Raw genomic sequence first — 17804 nt, 5'->3', positions numbered from 1 at the left:
CAAGTCTATATTTGTTGACTCTTGCCAGGCCCTCCTTCCTACACCACTGACAAGAGGGACCCACGCCGGAAATCCCGCGGACTTTTTTCGGTCAACACCGAGCCACCGAGGAATATAATACTTGCGAAGAAATAGCGAAGAGGCATAATTTCTGCTTTGGGGGTCTCGGTCGGTTAATAATAAACTAATTGTCGATTTGACGTCAGTTGATTATACCAAGCCATAAAATTGTTTTTAAAAGTTTGAACTATGAATTTATTGTCAGTGGTGGTTTTCAAGGTATTTAACGACAGCTAACACAAAATACAAGTATGTTATAATAAGCACTGGGGATTTCGGTGGTTAAATTATTAGGAATATGATTTTATTCAAAATTAATCACATTTGTGTTACTTGGCGAGAGTGAAAATGACCTTTAAATTTTCGATAGGTAAGGGTTGTTTTTACTGTTACAAAATCACTTTAACGATTCTTAAATAGTTGAGAATATTAAAAAACAAAAATCATAACGGACAGACGTAACATCAGATTTTAACCCGAGAATGACTATAGTCGCTATATTTGCTTAATGTATACTCTGGGTGACTCTTTGGCAAATCATAATTGTCAATTCTCTGGGTATATGATTATCAATTAAAGATGAAGGATGAGCTTTCTGTCACACATAAAATAACATATCACAAGCACTTCAGGTTTATTTCGAAAATACATCCTTAAGTGCACGCATGATAACACTTAGATGTCTATTTTTACATAGGCCTACGATGATTCATTTTCTCAAGTGGTGCATAGAAATTCATATTGCATAGAAATTTATAATTTGATAGTGAAGTACAGTTTATTCAAATTTAAATACCAGTAACATAAGCTTGATATGACTCATCTTTTATCTCGTCAAGTGTTACATTTTAAAACATCCGTTGCTTTGAAGTGATGAAGTAGGGTGTCCTGTAATGGGACTGTCTTTACGTGGCTCGCCAAAGAGCTCAGATAAGTCTTAGTGAGATCGATTCCATAGCTAGCATTAAATCAAAAGAAATGACACAAGGCATTAATAAAGAATCAACAAGTTTTATTACCACTAACTGGCCAATAAGGCTTATAAGGCTAAAATAGGTTTCATAGAATTATATGTCAAGGATGCCGCGGATATGTGGTTAAATAGTCCAAATAAGACTAGGCCTATAGCCTATAACTATAGGCTAACGGTAGACAGTGGCGGAGTAAGCTCCACCAAGGCCTGAGGCGGCAGTTGCTGGAGGGCCTATTTAGTTTTTAAATAAAGTTAGAGCCAAGGTAGTTGCTAACATTAAAAATGGGATTCGTTACTGAGGTTATAATATTATTAAAATATTAGTTATAACTATTGAAATTTGTCGTACAAAATGCTTTGACAGCAGAAACGTCACCGGAAACCAACTGTACATACACCTATTTTCAAGGATAATATTTCCTCATGATGGGGTGTTTACATCGAAACTAGCGCAAGATCTTTTGCTAGATATTTTTTCTTAAGCCAAAGTCGTTTGATATTGGTTATGTAACTTTATATGCCCATAAATGACGTCACGTGGATACAATATATTAAGCAAGACATAACCGAAAACTTACAAGGATTTAACGTACATTGTAGGCCTACGTTTAAAAAATAAGATCAGATCTCCAAACAATAGGGCCTATTTAAAATGGCGTTGGCCTAATTAATTTCGGGTGAGGGCCTATGTTGATTTCCGTTGGGCCTAAACCCCACCCCCTAACATTCATTGTCTATGCGTTTTTAATCGTATCAGACAAGTCTACAAAAAATTTTTTTTACAAAATCTTTGGGCCTGAAGCTGCAGCCTCATCAGCCTCACTGATAATCCGCTACTGACGGTAGACTCGAAACGCCGTGAATAATTATAAAACAACAATATATAATTTATAAACTGACTTTATAATCAGACTAACACCGATTCTCCTCCATGGTTTGATTATAAATGTTTTTATAAATATATATTAAATATTTTAAGAAAAGGTTATTCTATATGGGACGATCACTGTCTAGCAGACGTGAAATCGAGCCAGGGCGTAGAGCGCAGAAACAACGAACGTGGTTGCCTATAAAATACCGTTGCATCGGTATCACGTGACTAGATTATCCAATCTCTGCATGGGATTTCTTCTCGTCTAATGGGAACGCCCGAAATGCCACGCACTGTCAATCTCCCAAACAGAGTTGTCTTCCCTTGCAGAATGCTGGATTGCGAGACTTGTGTGGAGAGTGACGCGCTGTATCTACTAAAAATGCATATAAAATGAACTATAATATGAGTGTTAAAGGTAATCAAGTTCAAGGAATTCATAAAAGACATTACAATTAACTGTCAATATACTTATGGTGAAAATAAGCTAAATTACACCATGTTAGTGCACTTCCGGTTTAACGTAACAGAACGAGACCGAAGAAAGGCCTAGATAGATGTAAACTATCTAAAGCATCTAAAATGACAGTTAGCCGTCCAATTGTATGATAACCAGTACTATACATCTATGATTTATGGTAATTAATACATGTTTTGATAATAAATATATCTACAATCTATACAATAATGTTTTCATTGATAATATAAATAATTCGTAATAGTTCCAAACATCCTGATTTGATCTCTAACAACTACGGTACGGTAACAAAACTTGACCGTACTTTAGTGAATGTTTAAACTCAGTGATTAAGAAGTTGGCTTACTAACCAGCAGTTCTCGGGTTCGCAATAGGTGTTAGCCAATAAAGTTCTTCGAAGATTTCCCGGCGCGGCTCCCCTATTCAGGACCTTGCAAGGACAGCGTCAAGTCGTTCTGGTGGGACGAAAAAACGAGGTACACAAAATTTCCTTCATTGTACATTGTATGGCGTATGCTCGTTTTCATTAGCCTTGTCGGTGCAAAAGAGTAGAACGTTAAACCGCATTTCATTCCATTTCTATATCTGAAGTTATTACTAACAGCTCCGGTACGTGTGGGGGTTGGATGGCCGAATGGTTAGCACGTGCACAGTAGCACACTGTATCATAAGGTCTGTCATTGAGTGAACTGCCGTTGTTTCGATTGCCCGGTTGTACGTGCCAAGGAGTAGGGTCGCCTGTTCAACCGCGTGGGTTTTCTCCGGCTCCACCGGTTTCCCCCCATTGCTAAAGACCCCTACGCGAAAGCAAATTATTGAAATAAAATGAAACCATATGTTAGTCCCGAAATGACCTAGTTTGTTTCGAGTTGACGTTACCCCCCCCCCCCTCTCCCCCCGCTACACGTGTGTTATATTCAATATTGATCTTATAGTAACAGAATGTTTTATACATCGGCTCTGGACACATAATGATCATAAATACGTATGACAGCCTATTTTTAGAAGAGGTTCCTTGACAGGAGCATATCAGTGGTGCTTGTTGAATGGATTTCATTTTTACTTGGTTAAAGCTACAGGTACAAAGCAGTGTAACATAGTAAGTTCTTAATATATCTGGTACTTCTATTCACATTTAAATTTAATACACTTCGAGTATAATAGGTTTGTTGTCAGGAACATATATACAAATTATTATACGGTACACAGCCATACAATACTCGTACGGTGTAGACTACTAGACTGGGCTAAAAGGCCAACTTCATAGGTAGATGTCTTCACGTCGATATCACAGCCAGTCTGCTTCCCACACCTTTTCTCTGATTTTAAGGGTCTTATATACACATAACATATCGTATGAACAAATCAATATACGCTTTGTAGTCAAAGTTACTAGATATTTGTTCGGTATGGCATACCTGTATTATGTAATTGAGTTTATCGTCTATCAATTAAGCATGGCTATTACTGCTTTGTAGCAGCAGTAATTGTGTATGACCTGTACATTTATGTATCTATAAAATTACAGATCTCGTTTAAAATGCAGTTGTATAGTTAATGTTCTATATACGGTACTTAAACGTATTAAGAATCTATATAAAACAATTTAAATTCAAATTCTCCAGATCTGTTTTGTGCTGTCCAGTTCTTCAAGTACAGGCCATCCACCGCATTGTAGGCAAGGTAATGATCTACAATTATATTAAAAACATGTTGTACGGTTATAAATTTATGTTTCTTACGACATTACGGTGTTGGTTATTGGCTGACAGACGTTTTGTTTTAAACTCAGAGTACGCTGTTACCTGGCAATGGAGCGGAATTCACGACCAATTCGGGGAAAATCCCTTCTAGTGAACAACATTTCTTTGCAAGAAAATCTGTATCATTCTGAACATCAATGCCGTGAATTATTAAACATACATTATGCAAGAGCTAAATCTGTCTATTGCAGGTCTTTATTTAGGCCTGAAATGTTAGCTAAATTATTAATTAGACATTAATTAACCTATCCAGACCATAATCAACTCTAGATGGCATCGCTAGCCTTCGATCTTAAGTGGATTGTGATCCGATTTACTGCATTACTTTCCTTCTCGATTAAACGATTAAATGGATAATCGAGACTATGTTGTTTAACGTACTGACTTTAGTAATGATGACCGAGGCTAGGCAGAAATTTCATTTGCTTAGTTCTCGGTTCATAGTGGATCAATTTGAATGAAATTTTCAGCAAATTGCCTCTACGTTATTTAGTTTTTAATTATTATAGTGAGAACTGCCAACTCGTTATCGAATCTCCCATAATGTATATTTAAGTAAGATATTTTGCACAAAACCTTTAGCTGGGAAAATGAACTCTAGCGTACGCTTCATTCCAAAATTTTATGTTAACTTACTTTTACTCTTTACTGACTGGAAATAGTTGATATCATTAGCTTCTTTGGACTTGGTGCGAAAAAAGAACCGTTTATCAACTTTGACTCTTTTTTCTGCAAACTCAATTGGCTGCATCTTTAAAAAAAATATGGAAGAGAATTTATCAAACTCCTTATACGCCCATAAGCAGTTCTAAAAAAATCCCGCTTAAAGATACATTCCCGGGTACAAATTGGGTGATTTGATGATATATTTGGACTAAAAACATATTCAAACTAATTAATTTATCATAATTTTGCTTCAAATCCTTCTCAAAACATTGCAATTGTCAGGGAATAGCCGGCTATAAAAAATCGATCAAAAGAGGTCATGTTTGTGTCACGTGACACAATGGGTGCGAGCTCGGAGGAGAATTCATTGCATACACAAGACAATGTTGCCTTTATCGCTGATTATTTATTACAAATATCGAAGCCTAATTAAATTCTCGGATTAGCCACTGTCCGCGTCTCTTTCCGTGATTTTTACAAGTGTTGTACGTCTAACTCTTCATAAAGTTTATCAACATGTAAACCAAGCGCTCAATCTCCGCGTGCAACCTTCGACGTCACGCGTGCAGACACTCCTAATCGTCGGGCTGTCGATTAGGGAAACCCGTACATTTTTGTCCTGTATGTGCTCCATGAGTGTTTTTCAGGGAATCTATTATTTTTCTAGTAAGATTGGATATTTCTACTTTCCATATATACCAAAATTGCCATACTTTTATTGGAAATAACCACCCGATAAATACTTTTCTGGGAACGTAGCTTGACTATGACAATTTTGCATTTTTAACCACGATATGCTGTCTTAATATGACAACGTTTCGGCTTTAAATATATGTTTTATAAGATGGTAATTTTATTTAGTTCACGTATAATAGCAAGTGCAGGGACGAGGGCGTCACTACACACAAACAGTTACACAAGAAAAACCTACGGACAGGGCGCAATATACACCCACGCCTCAAAGAACAAACGTGCGTATCAGATCAAGCCAATGAATCCGTGGGCTAGCCGTAAGCGTCCACTGCATTATGCAGACCTGGCCTGTAGTGATACAAGCTTCACTCGTAATAAAATACCCCAATGGCTTCTTTTTTGTTTTACTATAAATATCACCTTTTAGTTTAACTAAATATCATTTGTGCTTGATAACGATAAGAGAATACTTGTCGAAACGTCGTGCTATACTTATAAACCAGTGATTGTATTTCCATATAAACTGTGTTGTGTTTTTAATGTGTTCAATCGCTAAATGCCACTCAAGAATTATAAAAAAAACCTAATTAACAATAAGGGAAGTAACTCAAGAAAAGGGTGGGGGATATTTCCCAAACGTTGTAAATATAATACTGGTGTGAGTGACGATTCGCTGTGAGCTACAAGAAATCCCAGTAGTGTTTTATATCACGTTATGAGACTGCTGTCCTTAACTCAGATCGATTTCAAATACAGAGGGTTATGGGTCTAGACTGTGTTACACCAGGGTTACCCCATGCTAGCCCCTGTGATTAAAACTACTCCGTCTTAACAATATACCCACGCCTGTAAACGGCTGGCCGGAAGCACACAGGTAACGACAATATTGCGTATTTTGAATGTTGGAATATAAACTATATTTAAACGATTCTTAAAGATGCGTTATGCATAATTGAGATAGAGAGCTGATCGTTTTTGCTATAATAATTCAACAATAGATAATGCAAAATGAATATTACTTCATTTTGAGCGAAGTTATGAATATTTGAAGTTTTAACTAGAAACAGCGTAAATAGTGTCGATTGTAAAATACCGTTGCTGCGATCATTAGTCTCGGTTTTCCATTTTAACATTATCCAATCCAATTAATATATCCGTCATCCCATGGTCTAGAGAGATGATTACGGGATTGCCATGTGAACAACTATCTAAATAATAATTTATAGAACATTTGAAGCCAGAAAAAAAACTGTGTTAGGCAGATTTAGCCCTTACATAATGATTCTTTAAATGTATTTTAACAGGACGTGTGCATATTTCAACAGTAGACTTACCGATTCAAATTGAATATCTTTATTACCCCTACATTGGCATAGAAAGGTATTATGTGATACATCCTGGATACAGCCCATATATTCATATTTTCCATCTACAGGGCCCACCTGGAATTCTGTATATAAGAACTTGACTGAAAATGGCGACAATCAAAAATTAAAATTAGTGTCCAATTAAAGTGACATTGAGCTTATAGTGCCTTCAGTTGAATAACTTTGTGTTTCCATGAAAACAAAACTGACTTGAGTTATATTCCGGATCATATCTCTTACTAGCATAATCACTGACAAGAACTGACAATGCAGCGAAATTAATAATAAATGGGTGATAGATAGAACTGACATGTAACCCATTCACAAAATCAGTTCAATTGACTGAATATTACGGAAGATATGTGGTTTGTAAGAGCCCGTGCATATCTCAACAAATGAAATTAAATGGGGTTTAACGTTCTAACTTTTCTGCATCGACTTCGCTATTGAAGACAATGGCCGAGACGGACATGCGCCATACCGTGTGCTATGTGGGAACTTTATTTGCCCGGACAGCAGCGTTATGGCATACTTTTAAGGCGTGCACGGGACCTCGCTTTTTTGTCTCATCCGAACGACTAGACGCTGTCCTTGTCAGACCCTCATTGTTGCACCAATGAAAATGTGTCATAAATGTGTCATAAATACATGCAGGGATATTTCTGAAAATGAGCAAACTACGACTTACAAAAAAGGTTCTTTTCGCCGTCAATTACATCCATGCTAATAGCCTTTCCATCGTATTTCAAATACTTTAGATGACTATAGCAACAAAGTCGTATAATTCTGGCTGGTATTCTTTCAATATATTCAAATGAACGTTCGGTGATAGAAAACTTGAAATTTTCTGTAATAGTAGTAATATAGATTGTACAAACAATTATATCTTATTTGTTTTAAAAGATGCCTACCGTTCCAACATTGACAAAACCTTTAAAAAATCACCTTCATTACTCAATATAGCAGTATCAAGTTTCTCAAAGTTTCGTCAATAATTGCAAAACATCGGTCAAGAATTCCCATTAACGTCGCACATTTTGCACATTACAAAACTTTTACCAAGGTTACACTGTCAAAACCGGGTGCAATGATAAACAATAAGTGACAAAAAATTTATACCGTAGCTAGTCTTTATAACATGTAACGCTGCGTCAATGTTATTTAGATGTCAAGGGATGTTTTGATGTCAAGCTGTATCAATTTCACACCGTAAGCGATGGGTTGCAGACGTGTGCATGTCTACACCAATTTGGTGTTTTTTGTTAAATATCTCTATATTCGGCGTTAATCTCATTAGTTCCAAAATATAAGTTATTTGTAGCATGTTTTATCAATAGCTGATCTTTACAGCAAGGGTTTGGAACGGGGATGAGTCCGGAATGGAAAGTCGCGGAATGCTGCATATTGATAAGGGTCATATCGTGCTATGGTGGCTACACAGCTTCATCTTAAATTTGGGGATCACGGTGGCTAAGTGGGTAAGACGTGGATTCAGTGATGCAGGACGGAGGGCCTGACAAGGACAGCTGTCTAGTCGTTCGGATGGGACAAAAAACCGAGGTCCCGTGTACACATTGGCGTGCACGTAAAAGATGCCTTGACAATTGGAATTCGATATAAGAGTAGGCCGTAGAGCCGCTGTCCTGGCAAAATTTCCCTCATAGCACACTGTATGGCGTACGCCCGTCTTCATTAGCCCAGTTCGGAGCAAAACCCCATTTCATTTCGTTTCATCCTAAATTTGAAAAACATGTTAAATAATGTAACCCATTTCGCGTTCGCGAAACGGTGTGTTGAGTATCGATATGTTTCATGCCTCCATAACCCCAATTCTTCAATTCTTCAAACCAAATTTCAAAACATTCGGTTAAGAACTATAACCTCTATCGCGTTCACAAGGGGTGGTCATCACACGACCACAATGCACCACACCGAATTTGAAAACAATTGGTTAAAAGTTATAGCCTATATCATGTTTACAAGGTTTTCAGAAAGGGAAGATAACTCCTTGGTGGAATATCAACAGGCCTCATCCTTTATGACACTTACTTAACACCAAATATTGAAAACATTCAATGAAAAACGGTGGTCTCTATCGCATTCACTGGGGTCTTTGTAGTGGGAGAATTACACCGGAACGGAAAGTAGTGGAATGCCGAATATAGCGTGTACAAGGTTTTCGAAAAAGGGGGCAAAGCACTGATATGAAAGGTCGCAGAATGCTCAATATCGATAGGTTCCGTCCTCTCATGACCACAGTAACTCACAACAAATTTGAAAAGCCGCTATCTCGTTCACAAGCCAAATATTGACTGACGGACAGGGGCGACAACTATACGTGTAGGCGTATACAAAGTATTTGTAAATCTCACGGAATATATAAAATTACAATTACATACTAAGTATTTTTGAACATGGGCCATCTTCTTCATACTGTGTGGCTTGACTGGTGAAAGTTATGAACTCGGTGATTCCGCTCTCCACTCTCTTTACTTCTATAACCTGAAGATAAAGACTAAAATTACTTATGTGATTATTGCAATCCTCTATGCGGTATCCTATATTTTTTGTTAAATTTAACAACATATAAAGCATTGCAATACTTTAAGCTATAAACCTGTTATCTGTATAGTGCGTAGCTTGTGTTATGAAGGAATAATGACAAAACAGTGTATGTATGTCACCAGCTAGCCTCCACATAACCTTCTTCGCAACAGATTGGAATTAATGCCAAACTATACATTCTTCTGAAAAGCCGTCAATCCATGAAGTCCAATCAACTAAAGCGAATATATGACAATATCTCTCTACTATCAAGTTTCTACCGACAATCAAAGCTAAGAACCATGATGATTATATCAGTAAAATGTATACACATATAAGCTCCAGTTTGGCCAATCTTATGCGGGAAGAAAACATTGAGATATGTGCAATGAATATGGATCTTCGTCAAATAATTAGTATGAATTATTGTGCTGATCGTCCTTTGAACTGCACATAATCAAATCTAAAACGTTTTTAATGATCGTGATGGGAATTCAAAATTGAATAAATCAGTATGGAAAACAGATAATGTGATTAAAAGTTGTACAAACCAATGTTGATTCTTCTTTATAAAAATCTTCAATCTCTCTGTTAAAGTGCTTCACTAGTTCAGTGTGTGAGAAGCTGATTGTACTGTTTACAGATATTACTTCATCATCTTTTCTAAAACTAAAATACCATGATTAAAGTCCACAGTCTACCAAGACAAAGATCTTTAAGGATAGGAAGACCTTTTCTTTGTTTTTGTTTTGTTTATTTTAGATCTGATTGCTATCATGGTAAAGGAAAAGGTTGGTGTTCATATGGTTAAACAGATAAATCTTTGTCATGGTTTATCCATAACAACAATTTGATGGGTCTGTAAGTTTCACGGGAGTCACGGTGGCTAAGTGAGTAAGGCGCTGGCTCGCTAGCCTGGAGATCGCGGGTTCGCTTCCGGTGTTGACCGAGATAGTTTATCTGGATTTGCCGGCGTGGTTTCCTCTTGTCAGTGATGCAGGACGGATGGCCACTACAAGGACATCCGTCTAGTCGTTCGGATGGGACGAAACAGTTGGAATTCGATATAAGAGTAAGCCTTAGCGCCGCTGTCCGGGAAAAATGTCCCCCAATAGCACACTGTATAGCGTATGCCCGTCTCAATTAGCCCAGTCGGAGCAGAAAAGTAGGACATTACATCTCATTTCATTTCATTTTGTAAGTTTCAGCGGTAAGATTTACAACAATTGGGATGTGTAACTAATTATATAATACATTTCAAATGTGTGTCATTTGATAATGAACATGTAAATTTGGGGTAATTTAATAATGCTGAAAGTTGTTTGAGCAACTTTTGCCGTCTATTAAAAATATTTTTGAAATGTGTTTAAACAAGCCTATCACATATTATGACAAATTGGTGGATATACGAATCTTGACCTTCAATACTGTTTCTGTGTTACTTTGTATGTTTGTGTTTAAAAGGGGAGATTTACCATTTTTCCAGTCTGACCTTTTTTCTATGCAGGACGGGGGGTGAATGGCTGAATTGTTAGCGTGTGTGCGCTGTATCATAGTCTGTCATTGAGTCAACTGGCGTGGTTTCGATTTCCCGGTTGTACGTGACAAGAAGTAGGGTCGCCTGTCCAGCCCCCTGGGTTTTCTCCGAGTCCTCCGGATTCCTCACACTGCTAAAGACCCCTACGCGCAACCGAATTATTGAGATAAAATTAAACCATATGATAATCCCGAAATGACCTAGTTTGTGTCGAGTGGACGTTAAACCCCATCTCGCCTGTCCAGCCCCCGTGGGTTTTCTCCGAGTCCTCCGGTTTCCTCCCACTGCTAAAGACCCCTACGCGCAAGCGAATTATTGAGATAAAATTAAACCATATGATAATCCCGAAATGACCTAGTTTGTGTCGAGTGGACGTTAAACCCCATATCTCTCTCTCTCTCTCTCTCTCTCTCTCTCTGTGCAGGACTTTTGATAACCCGGACGGCTAAGTGGGAATCAAGAACCTAGAGGGGTCGTCTCGGCCAACTGTGGGATCCGAACCACATAACCAAACAATAAATACAATCCAACTTATGCAAACGGTGGTAATTTGGTCGAGAAGCAATTGGGCATCCGTAGATGTAACTTAACTCTGTGCAAACATACAGGAAAAGTCATTCACATAATATATTTAAGAAGTAAAAAAAAAATGTATTATGTAATAAAAGGAAAAACAACATTCATGACGCATTGATTAGCTTTTACGAAAACGATAGCACAGTTATTATTACCGGTACTATATTTGTCTTAGAGAGATAAAGATGGTCGTACGAAATCGATTTAAATAATATTGTGAGCAAATTGCTTTTTTTTATATTCATGGTCCCGAACTCTATAATTAAGTTACATTATAGCATTTGCGTACGCTGGGGGTTTATTTAAGGATGTATAATGTACTAAATAATCTCTGCATGTACAATATTCTATAATGTGATAGATATACTCACTATTTTCTGAAGTTTTCACACTTTATCTTACTTATGATGTGTTTGTTTGTATTAAGGGTCGTTAGTTCAAATAAACAGTATTTCCTTCTAGCTTTAGGTTCAGCAGAGGAATCTGGCTCATCTGATTCTTCGTCCGCTTCTACCAAGATTTCGGACGTTTCGGTATTACTACATGCTCCGGTCTGTGAAATTGTCAAGGAATCAATTTCTTTATAGAGTATCTCGGTTTTTACACAAGAACTGTTCATTCCCTCTTTCTCGAGCACGGACTCGTTATTTGAACACATAGCCCCCTTTGGACAGGGCTGACCATTTGTTCGCCTATTGGCCATTCTGGTCGAGGAATTAGTTTCACATCTATTGGAATGAGACCAATTGACGAGAAGCACTGTAACTAGGATTCTTCACAAGTAAATTAGTCAGTAAATCAGATGAAGTTGTTCAACATGTAGTTTATACCCAATAAACATCTCTTATCACTATCTGGCTTAACAAAGCTGTTCAACATGTATGTTTATACCCAATAAACATCTCTTATCACTATCTGGCTTAACAAAACTAGAACAAATAGATTAAATTAAATAAATAATATCACTTTGAGTACGAAATTAAATGCAGTTAGTTAATATACATGTAATGTCATATATATAAGAAAATCCTAAACTTAGAATTCAATCGTTGGCCAACTTATTGCATGAGTGTCCAGTAGTATTTACTACAATGACTATATTAAAATTGTCTGTGTCCCATCTCAGACAAAGGATTGACAGATTTCACATGCAATCTAATTAATTGACCATTAAACAAAAAAATGTATACGTGTGTCGATTACCGATTTGGGATTACTGTTATACTTTTCTGCTATAACCAAGCTAATGAAGAAGGTATGCGCAATGGACATGAAGTGTTCGGGGCGACATTTTGCGAGCATAACGGCGTTTAGGCCTCGTCATTGAATTCTACCAGTCAACAGTTGGTTTTACGAGCACCCTAACGTGTACATGCGACTTTGTTTGTTTTCGTCCAGTCCGAAAGACGAGAAGTCGTTCCCCAGGAACTTCTTCCTACACTACTGACAACTGGAAACCAGACCAGCCACGAAAATCCCGTGGAACTTCCCTGGATCGAACCCTTGTCCCCTGATTTTTGAGCAAGCGTCTTAATCACTGATCCACAGTGGCTGCTCTATATCCCACATACATAATGCAGCATAAAACCTGGTACCGTCTGTTCAGTGAACCAGTGCCATACTCACCGAATCAATACCAACCAACATTGAAACCCGAAGGGATTAAATATCGATTTCTTACCAGGAAATATAAGAATTTTAAATCGTAACGCTCGTCGCGTATTTGCAAATAATTCACAAGGTATTGCACTTAATGCTAATACATGTATAATCCTACGTCGCACAGTAATAAACATTACTTCCATTGTGGTCACTGTTCAATTACTGAATGTCATTAAAATAGATATGCTATCATCCATTTCCTCTATTGATTCAAGGGACCCAGTAGTATTTTCAGCCAGGGTCCCCATGCAAGCTTAATCAGGAGCTGTATATATAGCTAAAGTCTTACCTATATTATGTGTTTGAAACGCCATAACGAACTAATGCTAAACGGCTATGTTATGTCATTATAACATGGTTATGTCCTATCGTAACAAATAAATAATTTAGATGTCAACGCGTGTGCAGCGATGTACATCATTTCCCGTCAGTAAATTTTAAAGGTGCGATTAGCCGAGCTTAGATTCGTTAGATAATCATTTTCGTTTCTTTTTATATGGGGTTCATTTTAAACTGTACATGGTTCTCGTACACGATCTAGTGTATGCTTACAATGTTGTAGAATTTTCAATTAGGAAGGTCTATTAATATTGTTTCATTTTATTCGGGCCTTCCTTAGGATTTTGTTACTACCGGTACGTTTCTGCTTCATCAAGATATGCCCAATTCGTTGTAGTGGCGATTTTATTTTCTTAATTAAATGTTAAATAATCAATTTGATTATATACATGTATATTAGCGGGGATTGAATTTGATATTTTCCTAAAAGTACAAATCACGCATCGTTACTTTAAGGACCTTAGAACGTTTTATTTTATTTCATTGTGTTGGAAGGGATATGAAAATAGGACTGCAGTGTTAGTCGTGCTAATACTCATCACGGGTTACCGCCGTCAGCTACATGTACATCACTGACGATATTTTGCAATAGCTGTTCTGAATAGATCGGAAATCTTATTTCGTTTACATTCATTTTGTGTCTTATTTTTAGTTAAGTGCCGACGAGTCCCGATTTGTATTTCGAGCCTCTTATTATCAACCAGCGTCCAGTCGGTTTTCTCCGACCGTGCTTCTAGCTGTCATGTCGACATTGTTGTCCACAAACTTTTCAGTCTGTCTTTAACTGTCAAAATGTTGTATTAAATTAACTGACTAGCTTTAGTCATTGCAAGGGCGAGATAGATCCACTCTCCAGGTACTATTCTAGATCAATTGTATTGCGTGTTATTCAGTGTTCTTAGAATTATGTGTCAGTTTCAACGAGTGACCATACAGCGTGTGTTCGCCCCGCGTGTTTGCCGTCTGCCAGGACATTATTAAAAATGGTTATTTACATTTTGATGTTATTTCAGACTATTATAAAATACAGAAATGACTTTTAGGGATTAATATTCAATGCCTCTAAAATAATGACTTTTCTGTGTATTTACCAAAGTTTATTATCATTGTTATTTGTTTACATTTGTCATAGATCCATGCTTTTGTTAGATGTCATGCAGCCACTTGTCAGTGGATTGGCGTTCTAGTCTAGGCCTTTAAAGGAACATTGTCATATTTTGTCATATCTTCTTTAAAGGGACATTGCATACAACTGTCATATTTCGTCATAGTCTAACCTTTAAAGGGACATTTATGTCATAACTTGTCATAATCAGTTCTAGTCCTTATTGTCCTTAACTTTTGTCTTTTCAGAATGAACGATAATGAACGAACGATATATGTGAATGACATATATGAATGGCATAATTATGAATGATAAATGGTATATGATACAATATGAATGATATGATTGACTATATGAATAAACGTCTACATGTCTTAAAGTCTAAATATATGTCGTCATTAACGGAAGATCATTGAGCCCTTGAATAGCTACAACGCGAGTAGTCACATCAATAGCATGGCAAGCTTTATAAACTTATCTGTATTTGTGAAGTTGACCCATATTTATGACACAGCCTGCTTGTGGATTATTCTTAAAATGGTGGTCTGGAATGCCATTTTCTTTTCTTTTTTATGTTGATTTAATTGAAATGAAATGAAATGAAATGTTGTTTAATGGCACGTCAGCTCCAACCGGGCTATATTGCGCCAAACATATGGTGAATATTACAAGACAGGCTAAATTATATCACAGAAAAACATTATATGCATAAATAAAAACAATATCACAGTTAGTAAAATTAAAAATAAAATACAACTTTTATACACATAAATATTAAATACAAAAATGAAATGATATATATATATATATATATATACAATTAAAATTTATGATAAAATCCTGTCTCGATTTAATTGAAAGTCGATATCTAATTTATATAAAGTCAATGATAAACGGCAATATTACATTCAGTAAATTGCGATTCCGAAAACATGTACGAGAGTTTCGGTATGCCACCGGGTTTGTGAGTGGTGCAGTTTTGCTTCTAAATTAATATGACACCCGCCTTACCTTGCTTGCTGTGAACTATATCACCCGGATATAAACCAGTATATGCCATTGTTTCAAATTATCAAGGGAAATTGATAAATCGAATTTCATCAATCCATGCACAATTCCCTAGTAACAAGCATGTCAAATTTCATGTCGATCTTACTTGAATTGCCAGAGCCTTAATCGTTGAAGAGCGTTGCTCCCAAGAACAAGAAGAACAGCATGATGAAAAGCGCGTGAGGCCAAGTTCCTGGTGGAAATGGAACACAAGCAAACATGTTCAAATGTAATATTATATCCTTAACTCCTGTGAAAAAATAAATAAATCGTTTGAAAATTTTCATCAAAACTGTTAAAGTTTACCTTCAATAAATCTAAGAAGATATCACCAAATTTCCCGTTGTCTATTAATAGTGAATACAATATCCGACGTTTTGAAAGAAAATTTTTGTTGATCTCCTTCACAGAAATACCACTATGACGGATGATAATGCTTGTTAACATCAAAATATTTCTCCACGAGGTTATATAACCCTTGAGGTTAACGTTGTCCTAATACATATGCACTACGGGGTCAATAAACAACATGCTGTTATGAATGGGTTATTTTTAGAAATAGGAAACTTCCAAGTGTGTTATCTTACAACTATGGTGGCTGATTGGTATCATGTCGTAATGTCGTGATGTCGCCTTTCATAACGCGACAACCCGACATCACGACATTTCTACACAACCCGACATCACGACATTTCTACACGACATCACGACATTTTTACCCGACATCACGCCTTTTTTACCCGACATTACGACACTAAAGGCGACATCACGACATTACGACATGATACCAATCAGCCACCATATACAACCGATACGTGGGAGGAAATGACATGGCTATATACAATTGATGCATGATCACCGGTGACTAAAGATCAACCATCCTTATCCGTTAAGATTTATTGTGAATACACGTTAGAATATAAAGTTTCTTTCAATAAAGAAGATGATGTTTCGGCGATCATAAAATCCTTTCTTACATAGCTCCTCAAAAACTGTCTTGCTGAAATGGCACCTCGCATTATTACTGACATTACCATTTCATCTATAAAAAACATATGTTGTTCCTGATATATTTTAAGTCGCTCAAGTATTACCAGCTAATAAAAATTTAACTTAAATGAATTAATAACACATTATTAATAACTCGTTGATAAAGTAAAAAAAAACTCGGCAGAGCGTCGTTTTTTGTTACTTTATCAACTTGTGTTGATATTTTTGGATATCAAAAAAGACTGGTAGGAGATTCTCTATATCTTAAACATAGAGAACAATATATTATTGTTATTGGAAAAACCGAAGTCCCACAGGGATCAGTATTTGGTCCGATTCTTTTTAGCCTGAACATATCACCGCTTGGCAGAGTTGTATAGACATATAGTTTGTCATTATACGCTGTTGCCTCCCTGTTGAATATATTGTCATTGTTAATGACAACAATTCAATTTCAATAGGAACCGGTCTTGTTTTAAGATACAATAAAAGTTTACCTTATACGTAGTTAGCTCCCTTCATCTGATTAGAGCCACAGTAATAATTCAAATATAGGAATACTTGAGTTTGTAGATCCGAAGGTTAATTCAATATATTTAGTTCTAGCTGGCATGGGCGATGACCGATCACACCGCCATCTACTGTTACAATTACATCTGTCACGTCTATCAGGCGGAATGCCATTTTTAACTGCATGCATCGATATATCCGGCGTACGTGACAAACTGGGTTCATATTTTATATTTCGAACTAGTTTTATACCGGCGGTTGTCATGTGTTATTAATTCATTTGGGGAAACCAGTTCGTCTTCATAAGTAGGAATTTAGACAATATGGGGTTTAGCGCACACTCTACATAAAATAGGTCATTTCGGGACTAACATAATTATGGTTCAATTTTATTTCATTAATTCGCTTGCGCGTAGTGGTCTTTAGTGGTGGTGGTGGGGGGGGACCGGAGGACCCACGAGGTTGTACAGGCGACCCTACTACTTGTCACGTACAAGCGGGGAACCGAAAACACGCCACTTGACTTAATGACAGACCTTATGATCTAACGCGCACGTGTTAACTATTCTAATCAATTTTCCGTTAAAGAGTTTTTGAAGTAGTTTTTTTTTCTGAATGAA

At 36.8% G+C, this 17804-nt stretch overlaps 1 protein-coding gene across 4 annotated transcripts; it reads right to left on the bottom strand.

Annotated features, from left to right (window-relative positions):
- Positions 1 to 1055: 1055 nt before the first annotated feature.
- On the bottom strand, positions 1056 to 17319 carry LOC126825390 (uncharacterized). Of its 4 annotated transcripts, none has more exons than XM_050555041.2 (8): positions 17172 to 17319; positions 11900 to 12457; positions 9967 to 10084; positions 9271 to 9373; positions 7560 to 7718; positions 6839 to 6972; positions 4782 to 4896; positions 1056 to 4073 (listed from the first exon to the last, which is right to left on the bottom strand). In XM_050555041.2, exons 2-8 carry the CDS (start codon positions 12229 to 12231, stop codon positions 3967 to 3969), a joined length of 1068 nt encoding a protein of 355 aa, XP_050410998.2. In that variant the 5' UTR covers positions 12232 to 12457; positions 17172 to 17319; the 3' UTR covers positions 1056 to 3966. The 4 variants fall into 4 exon arrangements, with proteins under 4 accessions (XP_050410998.2, XP_050410988.2, XP_050411008.2 ...); XM_050555031.2 differs by lacking the exon at positions 17172 to 17319 and adding an exon at positions 15991 to 16183; XM_050555051.2 differs by lacking the exon at positions 17172 to 17319 and adding an exon at positions 13480 to 13554.
- Positions 17320 to 17804: the final 485 nt, after the last annotated feature.

This window comes from Patella vulgata, chromosome 1 (assembly GCF_932274485.2).
Source record: "Patella vulgata chromosome 1, xgPatVulg1.2, whole genome shotgun sequence".
Taxonomy (NCBI): Eukaryota; Metazoa; Mollusca; class Gastropoda; family Patellidae; genus Patella; species Patella vulgata.
This window is presented reverse-complemented; position numbering and strand designations above follow the sequence as displayed.